The 25374-nt window shown below is 38.9% G+C and overlaps 1 protein-coding gene across 1 annotated transcript; it reads left to right on the forward strand.

Annotated features, from left to right (window-relative positions):
- EIF2S1 (eukaryotic translation initiation factor 2 subunit alpha) lies at positions 75-24885 on the forward strand. Its single transcript, XM_001928339.4, has 8 exons — positions 75-488; positions 5142-5383; positions 10871-10950; positions 13264-13415; positions 17690-17796; positions 19455-19552; positions 20245-20388; positions 22042-24885. The coding sequence occupies exons 2-8, from the start codon at positions 5143-5145 to the stop codon at positions 22165-22167; spliced, it is 948 nt and encodes a 315-aa protein (XP_001928374.1). The 5' UTR covers positions 75-488; position 5142; the 3' UTR covers positions 22168-24885.

A 25374-nucleotide genomic window follows, 5' to 3' on the forward strand; every position in this document is an offset into this window, starting at 1 on the left:
CCTCCCCCTCCAGCTCCCAGGCGGCTGCGCAAGGCTCTACACCCAAGAGACGAAAGACCGAGAGAGAAGAGTACACCCCTTCTCCTCCTCCACATTCACCTCTGGTCACAGCGCCACCTCATGGTTGACTGACAGTATCGTAGAGAATTTATTCTTTAGGGACAAGGAATCCGAGTCTTACTTCTTATCTGCGCCTTGAAAGTCACTTAGCGAAAACTAAAGATGGCGAGAAAATGTACTTTTCAAGTCCTCCTAAGGCCCACAGACCTCTTTGTTCGCGGAGGACCTAGACTCTATGGTAGGTGATGAAGAGCGGTCTGTAGTCTGTCGGCGCTTGCGTGCTGCGAGGTGGTTCCGCATGCGCGGTAGGGTTGAGAGAAGCGCACGCTGAAGAGAGTCGGCGGCTGCTGCGGGTGGATCAAGTCAGTTCTCTCTGATTGAAGAGCGCGGCGCGGGGCCCCAGTGCGGGATCCATATACATACCTCAGGTGACTAGTCTCCCCGATCAGTTTCTCGAAGAATTTACTTTGGTTGTGTCCAATGGCATGGGTGTTCGGTAGAGGGTAGGCCCTGGGTTAACACCTCCTTTTCCCGTCCCTGAGCGGGAAGTGCCTGGACGCGACTGCGGTCGCCACCGGCCGGGTGTCGGTCTCTCCGAGCGGTGGTGTCAAGGTACGAACGAAGGAATCTCGTGAAGGGAAGTGGGCCCAGTGATTGTACAGCGTCTTCAATATACATAAAACAGGGGTGCCTTGAGGTGGGGCCGTCTCGGGAGAACGCTATGACACCCCCGCCCCACGACGCTGAGCATTTTGCTCTCTCCGGGCCTGAGAATTCCATCTTTTTCGTCCGCCCCAGCAAATACTACCTCTCAGTGGAAACCAGACCGGCCGCTTCAAGGAACCGGTGGTTTGGGCCATGATGTTGACAGAGTTGGGTTTAAAAGTATCCAAGAATAATTTGTTCCTCTGATAACTTATATTTAAAAATTGAAGCTCCTATCACTTTATCGCTCGGTGCATTTCTGTAGACTGAGTCACCCCTTCAGTTGAAACTAAAAGATACTGTTGAAGAGTTTATATATAACTCTTAGTATCGGTTTACCGTGTTTCAGCATCGATGAAAGTAAACTTGTAGAATTACACGCTGTGATCTTTCGGTTAAGCATAACTAAAAAAACATAAAGATAAGGGAATTTTATTACCCCCCCAAACTTAGACTACTTTAAGTTTTATTTAACAAGAAACATTGTTTCGTGGAGGAAAGGTTTAGCAAGAAGTCTTGGTTTTTCTCCCGTTTGATGTTATTATTCAAGGGAAAAAATCTTGTAACTCTGTGTCTTTCAGCAGTTTGGAATTATGTAGAGCTTTACTGTCTGTTCTCAGTTCATCTGATGCCAAATAACAAGTCACTGATCCTCAAAAGATCTCAAAAAGATGCATAGTAATAATGCTTGTAGAAATTGGTGCTGCTTATTTCAGCCACAGTAAAATAGTTTAAAAGCTTTGTTTATGTAATTTATGTAATAAAAACAGGCATTCAGAGAAGGTAACTGATGAGTGTTAGAGCGGAGTTAGAATTATCATAGAAGTTGCCTCTAACACATCATACGTTACTTTCAAAAAAAATGTGGACTTTCTGTATCCATCATGGCCGCTTGACCATGCAGTCGTTTAAGAAAAAAGTCCTGCCTACCTTTTGACCAGGCAGGATTACTCACAGTGCAGGGTATTTGAAACTTGCTTCAAGTTCAGTTAATATATTTTGAAAGATGGGTATTCTTTACCAAAGAACACATACTGTGTTGTAGTACTCTGGCATATCGAGGCTCTGTGGTTTAAGAAACTAGATTTAGTATTGAATGACCTGGTTTTAGCTCCCTTTCTTATGAAGCATTTGTCTTTGAGGAGGTCATTTAGTACTTTATTTTAATAATAGATGCTGCAAAAAAATTGTTTAATGAACTAAATTACAAAATGGAATTGATACCTTCTTTGCCTTTTAATGTCTTATATTTGTATAGCACATTACACTTTCCAAAATTTTTCACGTGAGTATTTTATCTCACTTGATAACCCTGCACAAACCTGTGAAGTATATGGCACACACTAGAAACTGGAGTTAATGGGAATATGTTTCCCAGGCAGCCACAGGTAGTAAGTAAAAGTGCTTTGAACATCATATAAAGGGGTGATAGATACCTGGTGTGACTCCTATTTTCCTGATGGATTTTTTCAAAGCTATGTTATTAGCATAATATCCATAAGTAAGGAGATAGGTTCAAAATCTATCAACCAATATGCAGTTTTCTTGCAAAATAGATTATATATTATTTTTTTATTTTTTAAATTTAATTTTATTGGCGTATAGTTGACTTAAAATGTTCTGTTAGTTTCAGGTGTACAGCAAAGTGAACCAGTCATACATATAAATATATCCATTCTTTTTTCCCAAATAGGTTATTACAAACTATTGAGTAGATTTTCCTGTGCAAAATAGATTATTTTTGTACTTGTGGGCTACTTCCTATCTTTTACTGTGAATGACATAATATCAGCAATATTCCTTTATTTACATTGTGTGTTGAAAAGAAAAAAAACCTGTACCTCCTAAAGCAGTAGCATTCATATCTCCCTTCAGAATTCTTTTACATTATTGCTTATGTTCTTTAACATTCAGATTGTCTTGCTTTCCCAAAATTATCTATTTGAAGAAATAAATAATTACTACTACTATTTGATAAGTTACTATTTGAAGAAACTTGGTGAGTAAAAGTGGTTAGTATCTGTTAAATCTATTAAAATTGTTTCATACATTTCCATGACATTTACTTGGATATCCAGTTTGAAACTTTTTTAGCTCTCAAATTTTAGTACATTACACACATATTTGACAACAATTGTCCGAGGAGGGGGAAAGAAACCCTGTTTAAAAAGGAAATAACCAGCTCAGCTGTTTCTTGGTGGGTAATTCTGGCCATTGCATGTCTACTTCCTTTATTTGCTAAATCCCTATTTTGTCAAGCTTCAAGGGGTACATATCTCTGCAGTGTTATTAATATGCTGCTTTATTTTTTTTTTTGTTAAGCAGGATAGATTAATACCAAAAGTTTGCACTAATATGTAGTTTTTGCTCTAGCACTGAATATGTGTATTGATAGTGTTTTTTTGTTTAAGATGTTTTTGATTGTAATATATTTATCAATAATACTGAGAGAGTAGTTCCCTGGTGTCTCGGTGGATTAAGGGTCCAGCATTGTCATTGATGTGGCTCAGGTTGCTGCTGTGTCTCAGATTTGAACCCTAGCCTGGGAATTTCTGCATGCCACAGGTGTGGCCAAAAAAAATATACATATATATATAGAGAGAGAGAGAGAGAAAGAGAGAGAGAAAGAAAATATAGCTTGATGAATAAGAACACAAATTGTGGATTCAAACGTCTTAGGTTCAAATTCTGACTCTGTCACTTGTTAGCAGTTAAGACAGAACAAAATGCTTAACTCATGCTTCATGTTCTTCATCTATAAAATGGGGAAGACTCAGGGGACAGTGGTACTTCAGAAGATAAACAGTGGCCAGATTATATAGGACTCGTAGGTAGTGGGAAATGTATAAATCAGTGGATAAACCACTAAGTGCAGTTAGCTGTTCTCAGACTGTCCTGCAGCAGAACTGATGTTCTGTGAGCTGGATGTAGGTGTTCCATCTTTAAGATAAGTAATGACAGCCTTATTTCCCAGTTAATAAGAAAAAATAAGTTAGTAAATAAATTTTTGCAAATTTTTCAGAGGCCTTTAGGTCTTATTATTGACTGTGTTCTGAGTTTCGATGATAGTAAATCAGTTAAGGTTAGCAGAAAAACATGAAAATAATCAACTATGATTAATTTGAGAGCTTCCTTTTAAAAATGTATTTTTACCCGTGGTGTGATTTCAGGCTCGTAGGTCATAAAAGGAGGGGTGCTGAAAGTAGGTTGGGTGGATCAAAGGAAATAGTTTTTAATGTATTTAATGTGTGAAGGTTAAGAGAAACTTTTCCTTTGGCTATGCGCACAGCATGGAAAACTTCCAGGCTAGGGATTGAACCTGTGCCACAGCAGTGACCACCCCAGGCCCTTAACCTGCTGAGCCACCAAGGAACTCCTAGAGAAACTTGATCTTTTTTTTTTTGTCTTTTTGCCATTTCTTGGGCCACTCGAGCGGCATGTGGAGGTTCCCAGGCTAGGGGTCGAATCGGAGCTGTAGCTACCAGCCTACGCCAGAGCCACAGCAACGCAGGATCCGAGCCGCGTCTGTGATCTACACCACAGCTCACGGCAACGCTGGATTGTTAACCCACTGAGCAAGGGCAGGGATCGAACCCGCAACCTCATGGTTTGTTAACCACTGCGCCACGACAGGAACTCCAAAACTTGATCTTTATAGTAATGAGAATCTATAAAACTGTTCTCAAGTTGGGTATACCTGTTCAATAAAAGAGGAGATTACTCTGGAGTAATGGGGAAAGTAGACGCTAGAAATTATGATAATTATAGTTAAATTCAAGGTTAAGCGGAAAAAAATTAGAGAGGAAGATATACATTTTAGTTAAATTTAGTATCTTTTGTGATTTTTAGTTTTTGTCTTGATGTGTGATACTCTAATTTTGGCTGTAATACATGATTTAGTATATCATTTGATACATGATTAGCATTTAATTCATTAAGAAAGTATTGCCTATGTATGTGGATTGTAGCATATCCAGTTTTAGCTGACTTGGAGAAAGAGTAGCTTTAGTTTTGCTGATAGGTTTATAGGTAGTGATGCTTCCTATCATTTGTTATTTTAAATATTAAAATAGTATTTTACTCTTAAGGTGTACCTTTAATCTTTTGGTGTCAGTGCTTCATAGATGGTCATTATTTTTTATGATTCCTCTGAAACTGATGGTAGAGAATCACCCAAGCCTTTCAAAAATGTGGAGCAAGATAAAACTTAAAGCTTAGTTCCTGAACATTTATCTCTTTTCTGGTATCATTTAAGAAGTTTAAAGAGGTGAGAAGACTAATAACAAATTCTTCTAGTGACAAGATGTGGAAAATTGACCTTTTTTTAATTTTGACCTTAACTGAACACTTACTTGATCCTTTTGTTTAAATTGCAGAATGCCGGGTCTGAGTTGTAGATTTTATCAGCACAAATTTCCTGAGGTGGAGGATGTAGTGATGGTGAATGTGAGGTCCATTGCTGAAATGGGAGCTTATGTCAGCTTGCTGGAATACAACAACATCGAAGGCATGATTCTTCTTAGTGAGCTCTCCAGAAGGCGTATCCGTTCTATAAACAAACTCATCCGAATTGGCAGGAATGAATGTGTGGTTGTCATTAGAGTGGACAAAGAAAAAGGTAAGTAAGAAAAAGATTTAAAATAATTTATGGAGTTCCCGTCATGGCTCAGTGTTTAATGAATCGACTAGGGTTCAATCCCTGGCCTTGCTCAGTGGGTTAAGGATCTGGCATTACTGTGAGCTGTGGTGTAGTCGCAGATGCGGCTCAGATCCCACAGATCCCACGTTGCTGTGGCTCTGGCGTAGGCCAGTGGCTACAGCTCCAATTGGACCCCTAGCCTGGGAACCTCCATATGCCGCAGGAGCGGCCCAAGAAATGGAAAAAAAAAGACCAAAAAATGAATAAATTAATTAATTTCTATTTTAATAATTTATGTATTAAATAATTTATATCTGCAAGGTTTCAGATGTGTGGTATATATTTTATATTTACTGCAGTAAAAAAAAAATTCCCTTTTTTAACTTAAACTTTTGTATAAACAAAATTGATAGAGAAGGATACCAATTAACCATCTAAACAGGACCTTTTAAGTTAGTAGTGGTTTAGTTAGTATAATACCAGGACTAGTTTTTGTGAGTCCAGTAACTTGAATTTTATTCCCAGAGATTTTCAGAATCTTTATAGTTGACTCATTGCCAACTCACCAAACTCAAAGGGACAGACAGGCAGACCAGGGTACTAGTTCATTCATATTCGTCAGATGTTTTTTTATTGATTTAAAGCTAAATTAATAACCAGATTATTGGATGAGCGGTAGAAATGGGACAAAGGTAAATGGATTTTAGGGATATTTTATGTCTTTAAAAAAGCAACAGGGAGTTCCCGTGGTGGTGCAGTGGTTAACGAATCCGACTAGGAACCATGAGGTTGCGGGTTCGGTCCCTGCCCTTGCTCAGTGGGTTACCGATCTGGCATTGCGGTGAGCTGTGGTGTAGGTTGCAGACGTGACACAGATCCTGCGTTGCTGTGGCTCTAGCATAGGCCAGTGGCTACAGCTCCGATTAACCCCTAGCCTGGGAACCTCCATATTGCCACTCGAGTGGCCCAAGAAATAGCAAAAAGACAAAAAATAAAAAAAATAAAGCAACATACTGCACGTGCGCACGCGCAAACAGACACACACACACACACACACACACACACACACACACACACCCCCCAATGTTCTGTGTCTCTCTGGTAGTCAGGTTTTGTGACCCACCCCCACCCCAGATGCTATGGTATCTTTCAGGCAGAGATGTATAGGTATTCATTTATTTGCTTGTTGGGTTCCTCTTTTTTGGACGCCATGAAAATTTTCACCTTTGTGAACATATTTTTTCTGAATACAGTGCACAATACCATTGAATAGATTTTGTCATCAGCTAGCTTAGTAGAGCTAAGATATTGGTTTCAGTCATCTCACTATAATTTGTTAAGTGTGAGTGAGGCATCATGCTTAAAAAACCAGTCACCCCAATTGAATTTGTCTTTCTGAATATCCTCAGCCATCTAGTTAATTAATACTCTGTAAATGATTAATTTTATACATTATTGGCTTTTCTTCTGATTATAATCTTAGACGACAAACTTTGGAAGCAGCTTATATTATCACTTAGGTGGTGCTGCCATGTATAAAGCACAATTGATTATTCTAAATGCTTTGATACAATTTACATGTAGCATCCCACCCCAGGCCCAATTACTAACCTACTTGAAGTCTGAGCTTATTTCTTAAACTTGTATAAGTCTTCATATCATTGTCCTAGTAGGCCCTCAAATGATGTCTTATATTCCTTTCCTGTTATATAAAACATACACAGAAAGGAATCAAATACATTGTCAACGGCAACCAGAAGAAGTGAAAGGATATACTTGTATAAGTACAGTAGATTCATGTAAAAATTTTTCATAACAGCATTGTTTTATAGTATTAATTGAAAACAATAAAATCATGGTTAAATAAATCATGACTTATGCAAGCAAGGCAATTTTATATAGAATGGGAATCTGAATACTCTGAAACAAAAAGATCTCCAGGATTAGATAAGGAAAAAAAACAAAGTGCAGAAGATCCTATAGAGGGGATCTATTTCTAATACTAGAGGATTAAGTCCTATTGAGCAAACCATACAACATACCTGCTATAAATTCTAAGCAAGTGTCTGTATGGGTATTACCCAAAGACAGTGGGAGCAACCAAAAGCAGGCAGAAACTGAACGCAAGTCAACACTTGGAAGAAGGGAACTCCACTGGATAAGTTTTATAGCTTTTTGTTCACGTGCATGTTATAGACAGCTTCCAAGCAGGGTAGCAAAACTTCTAGAGGAAAACCTACAGTCTTAATGACTTGAGAGCCAGAGATGAGAATTCTAGACAACTGCAGCAGTTGGAAAGTGGTGAATAGGGATTAGAGAAAGGAGAAACATAGAGGGGAGGGAGAGCCCTGAAGTTTATGTATAAATTCTGCTCAGATCTCTGGCTGACCCCTGAAACTACTCATATACAATATACAACATAGTCTACAAGCAGCCCAACAGGGTAAAAATCTAAACAAATTTCAGTTACTTTCCACTCCACCTGGGAAGACAGAGTGTTTAGTTTTGAATCCACACGAGATAATTGCCTGCTAAAACAAAAAGTCAGTATCTTTAAGAGGAATTCAGAGCCTCTGCCACATATCTTTCATAATGAACAGGATCAATTCAAAATTGTTAAACATTTGAAGAAACAGGAAAATATGGAGACTAACCTAGAGATGACCTTAATGTTGGAATTAGCTGATAAGGATTTTAAAGCAAATGTTATAACTACTCAGGGGTATTAGGGAAAATATGCTTGTAATGAATGAACAAAGTGAATCTCAGTAGAGAAATTAGAAACTCTAATAAAGTTTCTACTAAAGAGCTAAGTATAAATTCTAGAAATGAAAAAATGTAATGTCTAAAAAATTCACTGGATGAGCTAATAGATAAAAAATGACAGAAGACTCCTTGAAATTTGAAGATAGTTCATTTTAAAAGAACCAAGCTGAAGAACAGAAAAAAGAGCAACCTGTCAATTATCAAAAGCTCTATTCCAAAAGGAGAGAAAAAAAGAGAAAGCAGGAAATATATTTGAAGAAACCATGGCCAATGGTTTCCCATATTTGCTGAGGGGGAAGGGTGGGGAGGAATGTTGACGAATTATAGAAGCTTAGCAAACCTGAAGCAGAATAAATACTAAGACCACATCTAAGCACAGCGAACTTTGAAAAACAAAGATAAAAAGAAAATCTTGAAAGTAGCCAGAGGAAAAGGACATTATTTACAGGGGAACAGTAATACAAATTACTGTGGCATTGTTTTTGTGCTTTTTAGGGCCATACCCAAGGCATACGGAGGTTCCCAGGCTAGGGGTTGAAATGGAGCTACAGCTGCTGGCCTGCGCCACAGCCACAGCAATGCTCAAGCCAAGCTGCATCTGCAACCTACACCACAGCTCACAGCAGTGTCAGATCCTTAACCCACTGAGCGAGGCCAGGGATCGAACCTGCAACCTCATGGTTATTAGTCGGATTCATTTCCGCTCTGCCACAACGGGAAATCCTACTGTGGCGTTCTTATTGGAAATAATGAAGGTCAGATGTTGAATGACATCTTTAAAACACTGAAAGAAAACTGTCAAACCAGAATTCTGTATCTGAAGAAAATATTCAACAATGAAGATCAAATGAAGACATTTTCAGGTAAAAGAAACTGGAATGATTTATTACCAAGTAGACCTACATTATAAGAAATGGAAAGGAAGTTGTTCAGGCTGAAGAAACGTGATGCCTGAAATGGAAAATGTGTGAATAAATAAATGTAAAAGACCATTTTCTCCCTTTTCTTTAAAATTTAACTGTTTGGGAAGTTCCCGTCGTGGCACAGTGGTTAACGAATCCGACTAGGAACCATGAGGTTGCGGGTTCGGTCCCTGCCCTTGCTCAGTGGGTTAATGATCCGGCGTTGCCGTGAGCTGTGGTGTAGGTTGCAGACGCGGCTCGGATCCCGCGTTGCTGTGGCTCTGGCGTAGGCCTGCGGCTACAGCTTGGATTAGACCCGTAGCCTGGGAACCTCCATATGCCACAGGAGCGGCCCAAGAAATAGCAAAAAGACAAAATAAAATAAAAAATAAATAAAAATTTAACTGTTTGTCTCATTTTGTACCCATGGGGCTTTCACTTACGAAGGTGACTGGTGATATAATGAGGCCAGTGCCACTGAAAGAAGATTTTTATTACTTAATGTTTCCCAAGGGATGGGGACATGGCACACCATGCAGGGCCGTGGGAGAAAGCACCGATTTTGATCAGGAGGGAAAAGGAGCAAGGGGAAAGCCTAGGCCAGAGCCTTTATTAAGATTTCTATGGGAAAGACAAGGCAGAACTGTTTAGGGTTGGCTCATTTGAATAGTTTTGGCAGGCCTTGGTTTATTAAGGCTGTCCCTAGTTGTCTGATACCTGCCCCTACATTGGTTTAGGGCGGGGCGGGGGAGGGAGTGAGAATATTGGCTTGGTGTGTGAAACTTTGGTGGGGAGATGGTATGGGCTGGAGGTCTCTATTGATTTGCATATGAAAGGCTGCTCCCATTGAGCCCTTTGCCAACTCTAATAATTGGCTAGTGCTTGGAGAGCCAGGTCACAGAGCAGCACGAATACAGAAAATAGGAGTTCCCCTCATGGCTCTGCGGAAACAAATCTGACTAGCATCCATGAGGTTGCAGGTTTGATCCCTGGCCTTGCTCAGTGGATTAAGGATCTGGTGTTGCTGTGAGCTGTGGTGTAGGTCGAAGATTAGGCTCAGATCCCAAGTTGCTGTGGCTGTGGTGTAGGCTGGCGGCTGCAGCTCCCATTCAGCCCCTAGCCTGGGAACCTCCATATACCGTGGGTGCAGCCCTAAAAAAAAAGACCAAAAAAAAAATATATATATATATACATAGAAAATGTAGTTATGCAGTTGACCTTCTGATGAGTGGGTGCCAAATCAACAAAAATAGTATCTTTTGACTTTGGATCTCATTTGAATAATTGAAAACTAGTAGTTCCTTCCACTGAGGTAATAGAGAATATATAATTATATGGTGATAAAAATGCACTTCTGAAAACAAAAATATCTTGTATTTCTTACACGGTTTTTTGTTGACATGATTTCAGTGGGGAGTAAGTAAGTGGTAGGTATGTCAGCCCAGCTATCTGGTTGTGAAAATTGTCACAGTTGGAGTTCCCGTCGTGGCGCAGTGGTTAACAAATCCGACTAGGAACCATGAGGTTGCGGGTTCGGTCCCTGCCCTTGCTCAGTGGATTAACGATCCGGCATTGCCCTGAGCTGTGGTGTAGGTTGCAGACGCGGCTCAGTTCCCGCGTTGCTGTGGCTCTGGTGTAGGCCGGTGGCTACAGCTCCGATTGGACCCCTAGCCTGGGAATCTCCACATGCTGCGGGAGTGGCCCAAGAAATAGCAAAAAAAAAAAAGAAAAGAAAATTGTCACAGTGGTTCATTGGCACCTGGACAGAGATAATTTTTTTCAAAATTTTCTAAAACAGGATATATTGATTTATCAAAAAGAAGAGTTTCTCCAGAGGAAGCAATCAAATGTGAAGATAAATTCACAAAATCCAAAACTGTAAGTTGAGTTTTTAGTCAAATTAGTCCACTATTTGGTGTGTTTAATAAATAGTCTGCGTGGCATGTTCTTGGCAGAAAACAAAACCTACATTTTCTGTAACTATACTTCCATTTCCAATTCTGTGTTAAATAGAAAAGTGACTTGAAGACTTAATTACAAAAAGTGTGACTTCAGTGTTTTTATCTCATGATGTTGCTACCTTAAACATCTCATGATGTTGCTTGATATCTAATATTCTCAAATCAGTACTGGACCATTAATATTTTTAAGCTATGTAAGGTTAGATTAACTATGGGTGATATCAGCTGATTTGGTTTATCTAACAAGTTTTTGACTTTCAACTCTGGGTCACTGAGACCAGCTATTGTGTGTTAAGAATGAGTGAAGGTCTGTAAAATGTCTGTGAATCCAGGAAAGCAAGCCAGGAAGGAGCTGTTACTCAATGTGGTGCCTCATACCCCGCCACCCACCTTAGTTTGTTAGGGTTCTTTTTCCATTTTCTTCATTTTTTCTGTAATTTCCCACTTACCCACAGTAAGGACTAATAAAGCAAGAATAGTCATTTCTTCCTTCTCATATTTCTGTATTTTTCTCTGATCCTATTTAGATTTTTCTTTATTCCCTAACTCCTTGTTTTTAACGGCACTGTTGCCATTGTTTGTTTTCTTTACCCTTCTCTTGTGCCATGTGTGTTTTTTTCCTTAAAACAAAATGCCCCCAAAAAAGTATTTAAATAAAAAGAATATTTTTAAAATCTTGCTTAACCTCACTCAGTAAAAGAGAATAAAAATCTAAAAGCTATTACATCATTACCCAGATCTTTCCCTTTGTATTATTACTGCAATGTGATTTACACTTTCAAACACTATCAGTAAAAGTCCTTCTCAATAAAATCTAGGACCTTGTCACTCAGAATCTAGCCTCTGGGGGAGTTCCCGTCGTGGCTCAGTGGTTAACAAATCCGACTAGGAACCATGAGGTTGCGGGTTCGATCCCGGGCCTTGCTCAGTAGGTTAAGGATCCAGCGTTGCCATGAGCTGTGGTATAGGTCGAAGATCCTGTGTTGCTTGGCTCTGGTGTAGGCCTGTGGCTATAGCTCCGATTAGACCCCTAGCCTGGGAACCTCCATATGCCGTGGGAGCAGCCTAAGAAATGGCAAAAAGACAAAGAAAAAAAAAAAAAAAAAAAAGAATCAAGCCTCTGGACCAACAGCATTTTGCATCACCTGACTGCTTGTTAGAAATCCTGCTTAAGTTTTAAAAATCCAATTTGAGAAGCACTGCTCTAGGAAACTTCCATTTTGTTTTATTTCCTTAGGATACTGTAAAATGAATATGTTAGTAGATCTTACTGGGATGATAAGACAATAGGATGAAATAGCCAGTGTTAGTACATTTCCTTGGTTTTTGTGTGTAACTCGAAAGCCTCCTTTCTTACACTCTGTTCCTGAAGCCCTTTTATTTTTAGGAGATTAGGCAAAGAATATGGGTAGAGGGTGGGTAGGATTGAAGAATAACCATTAAGAGTTCCCGTCGTGGCGCAGTGGTTAACGAATCCGACTAGGAACCATGAGGTTACGGGTTCGATCCCTGCCCTTGCTCAGTGGGTTAACGATCCGGCGTTGCCGTGAGCTGTGGTGTAGGTCGCAGACGCGGCTCTGAGCTGTGGTGTAGGTCGCAGACGCGGCTCGGATCCCGCATTGCTGTGGCTCTGGCGTAGGCTACAGCTCCAATTGGACCCCTAGCCTGGGAACCTCCATATGCCGCGGAAGCGGCCCAAAGAAATAGCAAAAAAAAAAAAAAAAAAAAAAAAAAAAAAGAATAACCATTAAATGATAACAAAGCAAAAGAAATACTAAAATCTCCATCTTGGTTCCATGCTCTCATATAGAGTAGTGGTAATAATAGCTTACACTTGTATAATGCTTTCCTGGTGTGCATTTGTGTATAATTGATCTATGTGTGAACTCTGGACAGTAAAAAGGAGAGATACCAGTATCTCCCTTTTCCAGATGAGGAAATGTATTCAGAGGGGTTTATTTGTCCCAGAATTGACTTGATCTGGGTCTTAGGTTGTAAATGCTGTACTATTTCTACTTATTATATTCACTTGAGTTAATTATTGCAGAAAAGTAAATATTTCTCTATGGAGAAATAATTTGTTGTATGGCAATCTTCTGTTGTTAAGGAATTATTGAGGTCAAATTAACCAAAGATTTATTTTTACATGCTCTCTACTAAGATGTTAAAGAAAAAAATCTTTTTTAAATCTCTTACTTTTGAATTGTTGAGCTCTTCATTTTGTTTCTAGGTTTACAGCATTCTTCGTCATGTTGCTGAGGTGTTGGAATACACCAAGGATGAGCAGCTGGAAAGCCTGTTCCAGAGAACTGCCTGGGTCTTTGATGACAAGTACAAGAGACCAGGATATGGTGCCTATGATGCATTTAAGCATGCAGTCTCGTAAGAACACCTTCTTAACTCTGCTTCTCCCTCGATATTATAGCTGCTTGCTATAGCACACAGGTTGAGAGCCTAACATCTAATAGCACAGCATCCATGTATTAAGTCCTTGCCAACTTCAGATAAAAATTTTTCAGTATAAAAGGCCCATGTGGGCCACTCCTATGTAACCGAGCCTATATGATTTGATATATCATGTAGTTTTATAAACCATATGGTTTCATCTCACACTACTGCCTTATACATTTTCCTCTCCTAGTTCTGTTATTGTTCTCGATGACTTTAGTGCCAGTGTAGATGTTTTGTTTAAAATGCTAACTTCTTGTTTTCTTTACCTCAGATCCCTAGACCTTCAGCCCATACCACATTAGCCAGTCTTCCATATGGCCTCACCCTGGGTGTGACTGTCACCAGGATTTGCTCTGCCTCCAAAACCTTTAATTCACACAGCCTATTCTTTTACCACAGCCTCTGCTCCTTTCAGCTCCCACATAGTTAGTCCTATTCTGTATCTTCTTAATTTTTATATCAGGCTGTGATTCCAAACTTTTTTTCCCTCCCTGTCTTTTCACCCTTTCTGGGCTACTCTTTCTTGTTCATCATAGGCACACCATGGTCCAAAATTTCAGTAACGTTCTTGCCAATATCATGAGCTCTGCCATGTTTTTCCTTCTGTTACATCCAGCCTTGGAGTGATGTTCCTGCCTTTTCTGTACTTTTAGACTGCTGGGTGCTGCTAGGAAAAAACCACAGTCTTGCAGGTTGGTGCCACTGCATATTCATGGTCTCCAACCTCAGCTGGGCCTTAACTGCTACCCCACATTTTCTCTGCTCCTGGTCACCTCCTCCTGTTCTTATATTGGCTATGTATTTATTTATTTTTGGCCATGCCCACAGCATGTGAAAGTTCCAGGGCCAGGGATCAGCAACCCACGCCACAGCAGTGACACTGGATCCTTAACCGGCTATGCCACCAGGGAACTCCTAGATGGGCTAGTTTAGAGCTTCTCCACACTCTTCCTCAGATACCCACTCTCCCCCTTTCCCCTCATGCTCACCTGCTACTCTCATTACCGCTTTTATGAGGAAAGTAGAAACCATTGCATAGGATCATGTCTACTTCCTTCCAGTATCTCAGCAAACATCCCCCTCCTACCTGTCATTACCTCCTGTGCTCCTGTCACACTGGGATTTGGATCCTTCCTGCTCTCAAACTATCCTTACCTGTGCCCAGCTATTCCTCAGGGATCTCTCTCCATCTGTTATTCCCTCTCTTGGGTCTTCAGCCTTTCTTGTATTGATTTTGCTCCATCAGCATAAAAATATGCTCTCATTTCTCCCATTTATACTGGAAAAAAAAAAAAAAAACTTCTCACCCTTCCCTCTACTTTTTCCTAGCACAAGCACCATACTGTCTCCTTTTAACAGCCAGATTTCTTAAGTTCTCTGTACTTGCTATCTCTACTTCTATACTTCCCACTCCTTCCTAGAGGTTAATACTTCGCAAGCAACCTCACTGGCACTGTTAACTTTCCCAGCCTTGTGCTGCCAAGGGATATTGTCTCCTCAACTTTTAGAATGGCCAAGTAGGACTTAGAGCTATTGGATCTTCCAGCAAGCCTGCTCCTCTGAGGCTCCAGATCCCTTCCAGTTTACCCCCTCCCCCCATGGGACTTTTTTTATCATATCACATTGTGGGAAAGGTGAGAATAATAATTAGAGCAACCAACGTGTATATAATTCTCATGAGCACTTATGATATAAGTGCTATTATTAGTCCTGTCTTATAGATGAGGAAATCGAGGCAGAGATCAAATTGTCCAAGATCACACAGCTACAGAATGATAGAGCCAGGATTCAAACCCAGACGCTGTAGTTCCATGCAGAGTGTATGCTGTTAACCGTCAAAAATGGCTACATATTTCTGGCTTCCCTTAATTCTGGACTCTCGGTCACATCTCTCACCTTGCTTTGCTGTCATTGCCCACCTTACCTCTAGCTTCTGCCTCCCAAACCCACTCCCTTGCCTCTGCATGAATATTCCTAACAAATTAATATTCATCTTATCAAATTAACATTTGCTCATCACCATTAAGATTCTCTTGCTTCTTCAGCCATGTTGCAGTTTTCTAGATTTAATTCATGATTACTCTGTGTCACATGCTTCATTTTTTTCTTTTAGTTAAGTAAAATTTCTGAGATAGTTGGATACTGTTTTACTCTTCCCAGCCCATCCCCTCATTAGTGGTAATCGGTATTCTAAAATTAGTGTGTATAATTATTGTTTATGCTTTCATACATTTAAGTATCTGTGGGGATAGGTTATAAAAAGTACATATAGAATCCTTATACTTAAATATTTATTTAAACTTAAAAAAAACCCTTGTTTTATCATTGTAACAAGCTTTCTATTTACATTTTTACTTGTAATGCTGTTATTGAAGATTTCTCCAAATTAATAGATACATGCCGCTTCATGTTAATTTCTATATAGTATTTCATTGTGAGAATCTGCTTTTTTTCCCTCTCTCAGGAGATACTTAGTTAATCCCACCCATTTTCCCCTCTGTTTTTCAAATTGGGAATCTCTGTGCTGAATTTCCATGTACATGTCTTGGTACACATTTGGGAATTTCTATGATAGGTACCTAGGAATAAAATTGTTGGGTCATAGTTCTACAATTTATATTCCCTTTAGTACTTACATGGGCATTCCTGTCTCTCTTCATCAACATTTAGTGTATATCTCAGATTTTTTTTTTTCTTTTTGCCAAACTGATTTATTCGTATGTTTATTGACTGTCTCATTTCCCCATTTTCTCTTGGTTTGTCTTTTAATATATCTTAACTTTCTGTCATAAAACAATTCTACCTTTGCTTGTTAAAATCCTACAATTCTTTGGCATTATTTCATCTTTTCCATTTGTTTATTCATTCAGCCAACATGCCAGTGACTAAGATCCAGTCCCTGTCTAGTGGCACTTTTGGCAGGGGGTGGTCAGATAAAATGCCACTTATCCATGAAGCCCTTGCTGACCCTACTAACACCTTGCTCTCCTTACCCCCAGGGATGCGCTTTTCTTTTTTTTTTTTTTTTTTTTAACTTTTTCCATGTTTTTGTTCTTCTCAAGCTCCTTGACATAGGGACTGCCAATTACATAGGATTGGTTAAGTATAGTGGGATGTTAGATGTATAGTGTGTCTCACTTTTTTATTGCAGTTCATACACTGCGTTTTTATAAATTGAGGGCTCGTGGCAAGCCTACATCAAGCACGTCTGTTGGCGCTAATTTTCCAACAGCATTTGCTCACTTCATGTCTGTCATGTTTTGGTAATTCTCACAATATTTCAGACTTTTTCATTATTTTATTTATTATGGTAATCTATGATCAGTGACCTATTGTAAAGAGATTACATCTCCCTGGAGATTCAGGTGATGTTTAGCAATTTTTTAGCAGTAATGTATTTTAAAATTAAGGTATATAGGAGTTCCCGTCGTGGCGCAGTGGTTAATGAATCCGACTAGGAACCATGAGGTTTCGGGTTTGATCCCTGCCCTTGCTCAGTGGGTTAACCATCTGGCATTGCCGTGAGCTGTGGTGTAGGTTGCAGACGTGGCTTGGATCCTGCGTTGCTGTGGCTCTGGCGTAGGCCTGTGGCTACAGCTCCAATTGGAACCCTAGCCTGGGAGCCTCCATATGCCACGGGAGTGGCCCAAGAAATAGCAAAAAGACAAAAAAAAAAAAAAAAGGTATATACATTTTTTTAGATATAACACTATTGGACACTTAATAGACTATAATGTAAACATAACTTTTATGTGCACTGGGAAACCAAAAATGTGACTTGCTGTATTGCTATATATGCTTTATTGTGGTGGTCTGGAACTGAACCCTCAATGTCTTTGAGGTGTGGCTGTATGAGGAGATGTTTTGAATTGCTTGCTTTAGCCAGATCTCTAAAATTTTTCTTTTTAATAATAATTAGTTGGGCATTTTCTATTTGTCATACAGGCCTAAGCACTTTGTATACATTATTTCATTTAAAGTAATACAACGATCTAGTGAGATATACTGTTTTCATTCTCATTTTACGAATTTGGAGATCGAAACTCCAAATCACAGTTATTTAAGTGTGAAACAAAGATTTGAACTCTTAATTCTGACCCTGAAGCCTGTGCTCTTAAACATTATCTTGTGATATATGTTTGGTTTTGTAATTATCACTAAAGTAACCTTGACCTTTTGATGTATGTTTGTTTTATTTTTATCAGAGACCCATCTATTTTGGATAGCTTAGACTTGAATGAAGATGAACGGGAAGTACTCATTAACAATATTAATAGGCGTTTGACCCCACAGGCTGTCAAAATTCGAGCAGGTAAATGATTGCTTAAATGATGTTTAAAATATTTTGCGTGTACCAAAAAAGCTGTTAAATAATGAGCTTCACCATAGCATCTGTTGCTACATCAACATCTATTTTTTTCTAAATGTTTTTCATAACAAGAAAAGTTTAAGAAATTAAGTTATTTTTGCTCTAGGAATCATCATAAAATGCATATTTGTTGACACAAGTAAATGAGTTCAGCTAACCTTATGTCAGCTCCCCCTTTTTGTTTAAGTGGGGGGTTATTTTGTTTTAGTGCATGTTTTAAAACTCTGAATACAGTAATACCCTCCCATTCCTCCAGATTAACCATTGTTAGTTTGGAATGTGTTCTTTCAGACATTTTTTCCTGTATGTGTGTGTGTGTGTGTATTATGTATTTTATATTCATTCCTATTATATAGGAATATATATGCTACATAGGAATGTGTGCTGGTTATATTCAGATGTAAATTTTTTTTTATAAGTATGAGATCATAGTAGGCAAAATTTTCTTCAAGTAGCCTTTTCCACTTGATGTATCATCAGTGTAGAACACAGAGCTCCTTCTCTTTTTGAATGGTTAGGTGATACTCATACAGTAATAAACCTTGATTTAAACCAGTCTCCTCTTGGTGAATGCTTAGGTTGTGCCAAACTTTTTACTACAGTCGACCCTTGAATAGCACAGGGGAGCGAAGGTCACCCACCCTCTGCACAGTCAAAAATCCACTGTGGGGCCTCCGTATCTGTAGTTTCGCATCCAAGGTTTCATCTACCATAGTTCATGTAGTGTTGTAGTGTTTACTGTTGAAAAAATCCACATATGAGCAGACCACACAGTTCAAGTCCATGTTGTTCAAGGGTCAACTGTACTACAAAAAAAAAAAAAAAAAACCCACTGCAAATTAACGTGCTTATACATATACACTTACCTATTTATACAAGTTTTCTGTAAGGCAAATTCCTAAAAAGTTGAATTGCTGGTCAAAGGGTATGCAGTGTTTAAACTGTTCTAAACAGTTTGTGGTCATTACTTTATTCAGTCTTCATCATACTCCTTATCTCCATTTTATTTTATCCTACTTGCTTTTTTTAGGGCCACACCTACAGCATATGGAGGTTCCCAGGCTAGGGGTCTAATCGGAGCTGTAGCTGCTGGCCTACACCACAGCCACAGAAACGCGGGATCCAAGCCACGTCTGCGATCTACACCACAACTCATGGCAATGCCAGATCCTTAACCCACTGAGCAAGGCCCGGGATCGAACCCACAACCTCACAGTTCCAAGTTGGATTTGTTTCCGCTGTGCCACAACAGGAACTCCTCCACTTTATAATTAAGGAACTGAAGGAAGCACAGAAGGGTTAGAATCCTGATTTTAACCCAGAGGTGGCCAGAATTCAAGGAGTTTGATAAATTTCTCTGTTTTTTATAGTTTTACTATTCAGGGGCTTGATGGGGATGAGAAGATATAATTTCACTGTATATTAAGACTTTTTTTAATTAGGGAAGTTAATAGCTGGGATTAATTTCTAATTGAAAGGATGATAAAAGCCTTCCTAAGTATTTGAATACTAGTGTATCTGCCATATCTCTGATTTCTTTTAAAGCTTTACAAAATTTTTTACATTTTTTAGTACAAGCTTTTGGATTTTTGTAATTTTAGATATTGAAGTGGCTTGTTATGGTTATGAAGGCATTGATGCCGTGAAAGAAGCCTTGAGAGCAGGTTTGAATTGTTCTACAGAAACCATGCCCATCAAGGTGAGTAGTCTGTTTTCTCCCTCCCTGCTGAAATACCCACCTATACCAAATCAAGTCAGATTTTTTTAATGATCATGTTTCATAACAAGTGTTATGAAAAGTACTTCTTGGTGATGATATTTCTAGAGAAGGTTTACAATTATGTGTAGGCTCTTTGTTGTGGCTACTGCTCCTGTCTCGGTGAGTAGAGATTCCTGTGATCTCTAGTGCTGGGGGGCCAACTATGCAAAACCTCCTTTATTGTAGAGTCACTGGGCCCATCTTGCTCATAGAATCTTAAAAAGGGGCATCATATTTTCTCACATTCACATACACCTTTCAGGTGGTTGGGCTTGACTCTTTCATTAGCAATAAAACTAAGTGGGTGTTTATTATTCAGAATCTTTATCAGTTTAGTTTGGAGCTAGATAGGACCTTTTGTTTGTTTTGGAGACAAAGCTATGCTTAGTTTAGCCACCAAACACCCAGAGGTCATAATCCTTTATATTGAGTATTGCCGTTTATACTACTGGGTTAGATTATTAATTAGCTTTTGCTACATTTACAGACTACCCCAAATTGCAGGGTTGGGAGTTAAATTTTCGGGCGATTTGTTGTTAAAGCAGCAGATTAGCAAAACAGTTCTCCAAGCATCCTAATTGTTATATGTTCTATAGGTACATTCCTAATTAAGTTTTTGTCTTCATCCTTAGATTAATCTAATAGCTCCTCCTCGGTATGTAATGACTACAACCACCCTGGAGAGAACAGAAGGTCTCTCTGTCCTTAATCAAGCTATGGCTGTTATAAAAGAAAAGATTGAGGAAAAGAGGGGCGTTTTCAATGTTCAAATGGAGGTAAGACCAACACTGGGGTATTTTGCCTTGTTCTTCAAGTTTTTAAGAAATTTAAATCCTCTAAATGATTTGCATTCAAAATATCTAATCAGTGACTTTTAAAACATGAGATACATTTAGAATCACAACTTCGCAAAGCATAAAATAATCTTGACTCAGAGGCTTCCTTAAAAGGGTTTTTATAATAGGAGCTAACATGGGATGGTTAATCAGGAGTGCGTTACTGATGGTGTTAGGCTTCTCTGGAAAGGAAAAAAATATAGACAGGGAGTTCCCTTCAGGTCTCAGTGGTTAACAGACCCGACTAGGAGCCATGAAGATGTGGTTTCCATCCCCAGCCTTGCTCAGTGGGTTAAGGATCTGGTGTTGCTGTGAGCTGTGCTGTAGGTCGCAGACCCGACTCAGATCCCTGAGTTGCTGTGGCTGTGGTGTAGGCTGGCAGCTGTGGCTCTGATTCAACCCCTAGCCTGGGAACTTCCACATGCCACAGGTGTGGCTCTAAAAAGAAAAAAAAAAAAAAGAAAAAAAAAATATATATATAGAGAGAGAGACAATGAAAGTGATTGGTTATCATCAGAATTTAGTGTGGAATGCATCAAATGTGATTGCAGAATTATAAACAAAATAGTCTCTTGTATTTTTCTCATGGCAACAAAAACAAAACCTAATTGTCATATACAATGTTCAAAATAATTCCTCCTGTGAAAGAAATAATTCCTTTGAGCCCAGCAAAGGCCCATTCTCACCCAAAATCAGACCAGTCCTAGTCCTTGAGGCCCTAAGAGCTGCCCCCTCTGAAGCTCCTTGACCTTCTTGTCACCCCTTCCCATCCTGCCACGCCCTCCCTCTGATGCTCCTGGCGTTTCTGTTGCCGCTAAGCACATCAGGCCTGTTCTCACCATAGGACTTTTGCACATGCCATTCCCTCTGAGAATGCCCTTCTCACAGACATCTGCACAGTCCTTCCCTCCCTCCCTCCACAAAGGCCCCCATCCATGAGACCTGAACTAACTTCAGTTTTTGGGTTGTTTGTAGTTGTTTTTTTTTTTTGTTTTTTGGTTTTTTTTTGCTTTTTAGGGCTGCACTTGCAGCATATGAAGACTCCCAGGCTAGTGTCTAATTGGAGCTACACCTGCCGTCCTATACCACAGCCACAGCAATGCCAGATCCGAGTCACATCTTCGACCTATACCACAGCTCACGGCAACGCCAGATCCTTAACCTGCTGAGCAAGGCCAGGAATCAAACCCAAAACCTCAGGGTTCCTAGATGGATTTGTTTCCGCTGAGCCATGATGGGAACTCCCTAACTTCAATTTTAAATTAAACTCGCACCCAAGAAGATACATTTCCACAGTACATCTTTTTGTGTGTTTGAAGGATACAGCCACTGGAATTATTATCATGTATTTTCTTCAGTTTTAGCTTGTTAGAATACACAAGCTTCTTTTTCTTGTATTGTTTTATTCTTATAAATTCCTTCTGTTATTTATCTAATGGAATTTATTAGTGATATATCAGCTCTCAAAAGTGAACAGACAGGGCAGAGTTATTATGAGTTTTAAGAGTTAAAATACCAGGCAGTAGTAGTATTGGGATTGAATTTGTGTACTGTTTACCTTCTTCACTTTAAATTGTGCCTCTGCTTCCACAGCCCAAAGTGGTTACAGATACAGATGAGACCGAACTTGCAAGGCAGCTGGAGAGGCTTGAGAGAGAAAATGCAGAAGTGGATGGAGATGATGATGCAGAGGAAATGGAAGCCAAAGCTGAAGATTAACTTTATGGGGAACAGAGTCCAGTTTAAGGAACACAAAGCAGCCTTCCTGGCTGTAAACCCTAGACTTGAAAGTTTTCCAGTATTGAAAACTTCAAAGCTGAATATTTTTTATTTCTAAGTATTTAAATGTTCTGACAGACCAAAACATGAAATGCCCTCCTAAATGTCAGCTGTTTTCACACAGTAGCTCCAACACATTGAGCATTTTTTAAAGGAGTGGCCTGATTTCACTAGACAAATCTTTAAAAACAGTCATAAAATTGGGCTCGTGATTTCCATTTTTGATGTCTCCAGATTGGCACCCCTTTGTAGTTCAGTGCCTCCATGAAATTTACCGGGGCATCCAAAGCAGATAGTCCCAACCTTTCTATATAAAATGTATCAAACAAACATTAAATAAATTTCTGGGATATTTAACCATAGGCTTCTTCCTTATTGTCACCAGTTAAAAGCATTATGATTACTAAGACCCTAATTCTATTATTTTCATTTTAGTTGAAATATAGTAATATAAGGGCAGGTGACCAAAGGATCAGTATAGCAGATCCTTTCAAAAGGAAGGTTGAGAGAACATAATTTTAATTAGTGAAAGTTTAACTCCCAGGGGGGAAAGCCTTAAAATGCGATTAAAGGATTGGTTGTGTGCCTTTTACCTATTTGAGATTGATGACAGCATGTGGTATGAGGGAGAATTTATCTTGCTGGTCCTTATTGGTATACTAAGTAAGCTGCTTGCCTTGAGTTTGTAATTCAGGATGGTAAAGGTTTGGGGAGTTATTGTTTTTGTTTTTAAGAAAAAGATGCTGCTTTTTAGTTATTCTGAGCATCACTGCCCAACTTTTCTTTTTCCCATTATAATATTTGCTAGGTACCACCTAAAGCTTCGTTTGTCTTTATAACAGAATAGGGATCTGTTTGAACACAATTATAATGGTTTTTCTATATTTCCATCATTTTTATCTTTAAGAGCTGATTATTTTAAAGGTAAATAAATAATAAATATAAAGGTAAATCAGTTTCATAGCTAACAAACACATGGTTTGCAGTTACAGCTATAATAACTGGTGTGGGTGTGGAGAGTTTTAACTTCAGTCTGCTTCATAGATTTAATCCCTTAGAATACTTGAGGTACCAAATAAGTTAATTTTACTAATTAGTCCCAAGAATAGCTATTTAAATACTTAGAAGATTAAACCTAACCCAGCTCAGTCAATCCAAGACTAAATGTTAAAGGGACTGGAAAATAGAAGAGTGTGTTAGTGAGACCGTTTGAGCCATTTGTGAAGCTTTGTCCCTTTGTTTAACTTAGCCTCCTCTATTAGCTCTTTAAATCCAAGAGTCTAACTTCCTATGGCCATTTCCACAAGGGAGCCATGATGGCTAGCTTGCATTGCCATACTGGGAATATTTAAAGGAGAATCTGGATATACTCAAATTGGCATGTTATTTTCACTTCAGTCTTTCTGAAGAGTAAAAAAAAAAAAGTTTTTTAAAGCTTGCAACATCAAGAATGTTATCAAAATGTAACAGGTGCTCCTTAAACTACTGTAGGCAAAGGAATTTTGTCACTTTGTATACTGAATTTTTTAATACTTCAAAAGCCATAACAGTTGAGAAGTACTGGTGGCATCCGTGGTGAGTGATTTTATCCTATGCAGGCCTCTTGCTCAGTTCCACAGCAGTTGCACAAATTTATGATCCTTACCAGAGAAAAGATCAATACCTTACTGATACTATGAAGGAGAGAATTAACTAAACCTAAAGCGTACACCCTGCTGACCTAAAAATATCACTTTCAAATATGAGCACAAGATCACACCCAGCTCCAAATAACTTGAACAGACTGTCAGAGACAACTAACCAATTTTCTATCTTGGGTCTCTCCCTACCAAGTCTCTTCATTAAAAATCAGTAATTTCATCTACTACCTTTCTGCTTTTGAGGTCAAGTGGTTATCAACTCATAACAAAACTATCAATAGTTTGAGTCTCATTTATGCATAATTGGTTGAGAATTCAAAATGAGAATATGAATGTGCCAACAATTTTTAATGTTTTCTAGTGAAATGATATACCAGCGCTTGCATAGATAATGCTCAGACACTTAGTGGAATCTATAGAGACATGCTAAGTGTTTTAGTTACTACTCAGCTGCCATACTTGACCTAGCTACTTTTACATCAAGAACAATTTGAATGGTTCGGGATTTCTAAAAAGAGGAATGCTAGTACCTTGGCCAGAGCTGTCCTCAAGGCAATAGTCAACTACTTTTCAACATATGATACTGATGTCTGCTATACAGAGTGGGGGTGTAGTGCCAATTTGGAGTCAAGAAACCATCCAACCAAATGCAGTTTAATTCAGAAAAACACCTGTTGATAACAAAAAGCAATAAAGACACTAATTCCAGGGACACAGACCTTGGTGAAATGCCAAATGGAAAATGGTGCTTTAAATGGCAAACTCTTACAATGTAAGGAATAAAGTAAAACCTCATTAGCTTGGAATTCCTGATCATTCAGCTCAGGTATTCGAGACAAGGTTAAGAGAAGACAGTTCAAACTACTGAAGAGAATGAATTTTTACCTAAGGACTTTGGAAGTATCTACTCCCCTTAAATGTAAGTTACATTACCTATTCATTAAAGGAAGTCTAAGCACTTGTACTTGGCAGATTACTGTATTAAACTTGAAAGTAATAAAAATCTTTTTAAAGATACTGTATGACACAGACTTTTCACTACTTCAGATTAACCTAACTGGTGATGCTTCTTGGTACCTACTTGCCTCCATTAATCTTCATTCTAAAGCCAAATTTTCATACCTTGATTTAATTCTTTTCCCATTCACATCTTTCTCTGTCCTTTAGAGAGCTCCTTCTCCTGTCCTTGTGCAGCTTCTGCTCTGCATCTCTTTCTGAATGCCATTTTTTTAACACAAAAAAAAGCTGTTACTTTACCTCTTATATGTGTGACTAATCTCTCCGAGTCCATTTCTCTTCTGCAATGTTAAGTACTTACAAAAACTCACTTTTCAAAGCAAAAATGTTTTGTTCAAGATTTTGCCACCATTCACACTTTAAGACAGGCATGTTTTAGTGACAGGGATCACTCAAGATTTTTTTATAATCAGCTTGCCTAATAATTTATATAACCTTAACTTCAGCATGAGAAACCTTTGAAAACTAAAACGTTGTACAGGAATTCTAA

Source organism: Sus scrofa, chromosome 7, assembly GCF_000003025.6.
Source record: "Sus scrofa isolate TJ Tabasco breed Duroc chromosome 7, Sscrofa11.1, whole genome shotgun sequence".
NCBI lineage: Eukaryota > Metazoa > Chordata > Mammalia > Artiodactyla > Suidae > Sus > Sus scrofa.

What these genes read in the sequence shown, in the direction of transcription:
- EIF2S1 (XM_001928339.4), top strand. Translation starts at nt 5,143, where the DNA reads ATGCCGGGTCTGAGTTGTAGATTTTATCAGCACAAATTTCCTGAGGTG. An exon ending in AATTCACAAAATCCAAAACT is followed by an intron (nt 10,951 to 13,263) that starts GTAAGTTGAGTT and finishes TTTTGTTTCTAG; the next exon opens with GTTTACAGCATTCTTCGTCA. An exon ending in GGCTGTCAAAATTCGAGCAG is followed by an intron (nt 17,797 to 19,454) that starts GTAAATGATTGC and finishes TTGTAATTTTAG; the next exon opens with ATATTGAAGTGGCTTGTTAT.